General features: G+C 42.3%; 1 protein-coding gene across 6 annotated transcripts in view; it reads right to left on the bottom strand.

The window, feature by feature from the left end:
* Positions 1 to 471: 471 nt before the first annotated feature.
* Positions 472 to 3,448, bottom strand: part of LOC147016570 (long-chain-fatty-acid--CoA ligase ACSBG2-like) — a 100,129-nt gene continuing 97,152 nt past the window's right edge. For all 6 annotated transcript variants that reach the window (XM_085845350.1, XM_085845356.1, XM_085845352.1 and 3 more), the window contains one exon: positions 472 to 1,155. In XM_085845350.1, the coding sequence (XP_085701476.1) occupies positions 1,058 to 1,155 (98 nt within the window). In that variant the 3' untranslated portion in view covers positions 472 to 1,057. The remainder of the gene's footprint in view (positions 1,156 to 3,448) is intronic.

The following is a 3,448-nucleotide window of genomic DNA, read 5'->3' as shown; positions in this document are numbered from 1 at the left end:
TTTTCCTCGGTTTGGCCACAGCCAAGGTCCAAGTGAGGCCTCCTATTCCTCTTTCCCTAATTTGGGACAAAACATGATTGCTTTGTTGATATGCAAATTAGCATAAAACATTTGAAACCAAGTTTCTTCCCATAGGTTGGCATCCATGGGGAGGAGGAAAGTCCTCCTCAGGAAATGCCCCGCTGAGTGTGGTGAGAAAGGTGTTGTGCTATTGTTGTGACGTCACTGGTACCCAGAGTGCTCCAGGAACTGACGGCACTTCTTCCAAGCTCGGTGGCTGTGTTTGTCTCGCCGAACAGTCCTGTGTTGTCTTGTGCATTCGTTTGTAATCCATGTGAGATGTGTGTGTGTGTGTGGCAGCTCCACTACGAGCCTTAGATCCTGCAAAAAAAAACAAACTTTAAGTCACCATGCCATGCGCTGTGAATGTGTGAGACTGTAACGTGTTGCTGAAACAAAGATGGACACCTCTTGCAATACCCACGTGCAAATCAGATTTATTACATACAGAACATAAACAATTCACTAGATATATATATATATATATTTTACAAATGAATTGTACACAGCTTAATGTCACATGTACAAAAATTAAAGTCCAAAGTGAATTTTACACTTGGGTGCATGGGCAATTCCAACCAGGCCGAAGTTGAATTGCGGCTCAAGATCTTCCTCGGATGAAGGCATGCGATGGGGTTCAATCGTCTAATTCGCTGTACGGAAGATTATACAACTTTCACATTGGAGGCTTCAACCTTAAAGGATTGTGCAGAATGCTCAAGGTATTCGAATCAAACGGCGGAAATTAAACTCGTGTTTGGTTTTCATTTTTCACGGCCTTCGCACAGAATTGCATGACGAAGTCCACAGACTTCAAGTTTGGTAAATAACAAAATCATGAGGGATAATAGTACAAGCATCCTCATCAACAGCAGGAAAGTTCACCTGACAAACCCGTACAAAAACAAAATAACCTTTATTGAATCCCAGATTACAGATGACTAATGGCTTTGTTTTAATTTCAGATTTCATCCTGTTTGAAGATAAAGGCCAGGCATTAGGAGGAACTGGTTGGTGTGAGGTCGCAGTACAAATTATTAATCCGGTCACAGTTCTTCTTTAGAACAGCTGGCCTCTTGAGCTTTAGTGTAGGACCTGCAATGACAAATAATAGTCATTGGTTAAGATTCAAATGTCATGACATGAAATCGGTGTACGCAAAAAAATAGAGCACAGAATTGTAAGCAAGCTTCTCTCCAAAGTAGATGGACTTGAAGGTAATTATATGTTGGAAGGGATGGACTGAATAGTTTGTGATGTATATATCTTCTTCTTCTTCTTTCGGCTGCTCCCGTTAGGGGTCGCCACAGCGGATCAACCGTCTCCATTTCGCTCTATCCTCCACATCTTCCATTGACACTCCAACCACCCGCATGTCCGCCCTCACCGCATCCATGAACCTCTTCTTTGGCCTTCCTCTTTTCCTCCTGCCTGGCGGCTCCATCTTCAACATCCTTCTCCCGATATACTCCGCTTCCCTCCTGTGCACATGTCCAAACCATCTCAATCTTGCCTCTCTCACTTTGTCTCCAAACCGTCCTACCTGCGCTGTCCCTCTAATATACTCGTTCCTTATCCTGTCCATCCTCGTCACTCCCAACGAGAATCGCAGCATCTTTAACTCTGCCACCTCCAGCTCCGCTTCCTGTCTTTTTGTTAGGGCCCAGTCACACCTTGACGTTTTAACCAGCAATGGCAACGTATAAAAATGTATGTAAAACGTCGGTGTACGCTGAAATTTTGATGGTTTTTTAAGTTTTGGGCGTATCCATAACGTGTTGGTCGTATGCATAACATATTAGTAACGGGCACAGAACGTTTTGTTGTGTTATTGATAACTTTTACCAACGAATGCTTAGCCTGTTGTCGGCGTTCACAACCTATGACCAACGATAGTTTAACTTACGCAAAGCGCGCTAAACGTATCGCCGGCGAACTTGTGGCGTAGCCTGTTAAGAACCTGCCCGACGCCGATTTAAATCATAACCGCCTGAGAATTTGAAGTGTCAACATCGCAGTCACACCTTGACGATTTTGCCAGTGTATGCCGGCCTATGAAAAATGCGTCTAAAACGCTAGGCACACGTCAAATAAGGTATAGGTAAGTTGTGTATACGTTAAGAGTAGGCTGGAAAACAATGAAGTACGCTGTCATATTACGTGGTACGTGTAATACGTCGTGAAATTTCAAGCATGCTGAAAATTTTACGACGTACTCGGCGTATGGCGAACACGTTCTGCATGCGTTGTCATATGTTTCTGGCACGCTCCGTGATCATTTACACACGACGGACAAACGTTACTTGTAGGTTACTAGTAAGTCGAAACACGTCAAGGTAATATTTAACATACCCGCAACCTAATTTTCAACCAATGGGTAACGTCCTTTTAACCTATGAGTAGCGTGCTCTGATGCTATGTTTAACGTGCTTGAAACCTATGAGTAACGTGCATTGAACCTATTTGTAACTTGCCTTGAAACAATGACTAGCATGCTATGAACCTATGAGTAACGTGCGTTTAACCTATGTGTAGCATGCTTTGAACCTAAGTATAACGCGCTTCTAACCTTTGAGTAACATGCTATGAACCTATGTGTAACGTATCTAAAACGCACATTGTCGTATGTAGACGAATTAGATTGATGTCTTCCGGACGACCGCAGCACTTACTGAACGTGTTTCTAACTTACATCTTCCGTGTAATGGCGTATTGGCAGCGTTAAGGGGAATTGGTATATACAAATGGGCTTCACAAGAGGAACCCATCATTGTTCCAGACTCCATGTTGAGTAGTTGTCAATGCCAGTAGTATCAGTAGTAGTAATACTCTGAGCAGTCGTTGGTGTGCATGACAGTAGTAATAGTAGTAGTAGTATGTCTATGTCAGTAGTAGTAGTAGCATTGGTAGTAGTAGTATGTCTATGTCAGTAGTAGTAGTATGTGAGCGTGATGGGGAGGGTGTGGGTGATGATGGATCATCTTATCGTCCACGAATAGGAGACTACTTTGCACCATTGTTTGATGTTCTTTTCAGCTAATTTTTTTTCCTCATTCCCACAATGAAATATTTCTTTGTTTTACTTTTTAAAGTAGTAAAAACGACTTTGAGAAATGCATAATGTACTAGTAATGAACACAGAACGCTTCGATAACTGATAGATAAGTTATACCAACGATTGTTTATCGTGTTTCAGTCGTCCACAACCTATGCCGAACGATAGTCTAGCGTATGCATAGCGTAATAATTCCCAAGCACGTTATTCAGAGGTTATAAATAAGTCACGGGTACCCTAAACATTACTTTGATGTGTCTCGACGTATGAGGAATTTTCAAGTAGCGTGTTGTGAAGTGTGAACAACATTCATGTAGCGTGCTTACAAAACGT

The sequence above is a fragment of the Eptatretus burgeri genome, chromosome 11 (genome assembly GCF_056783735.1).
Source record: "Eptatretus burgeri isolate ZD-2024b chromosome 11, Ebu_testis_v1, whole genome shotgun sequence".
Taxonomy (NCBI): Eukaryota; Metazoa; Chordata; class Myxini; order Myxiniformes; family Myxinidae; genus Eptatretus; species Eptatretus burgeri.
The sequence above is the reverse complement of the archived record's forward strand: the minus strand, read 5'-3'. Positions and strand labels throughout refer to the sequence as shown.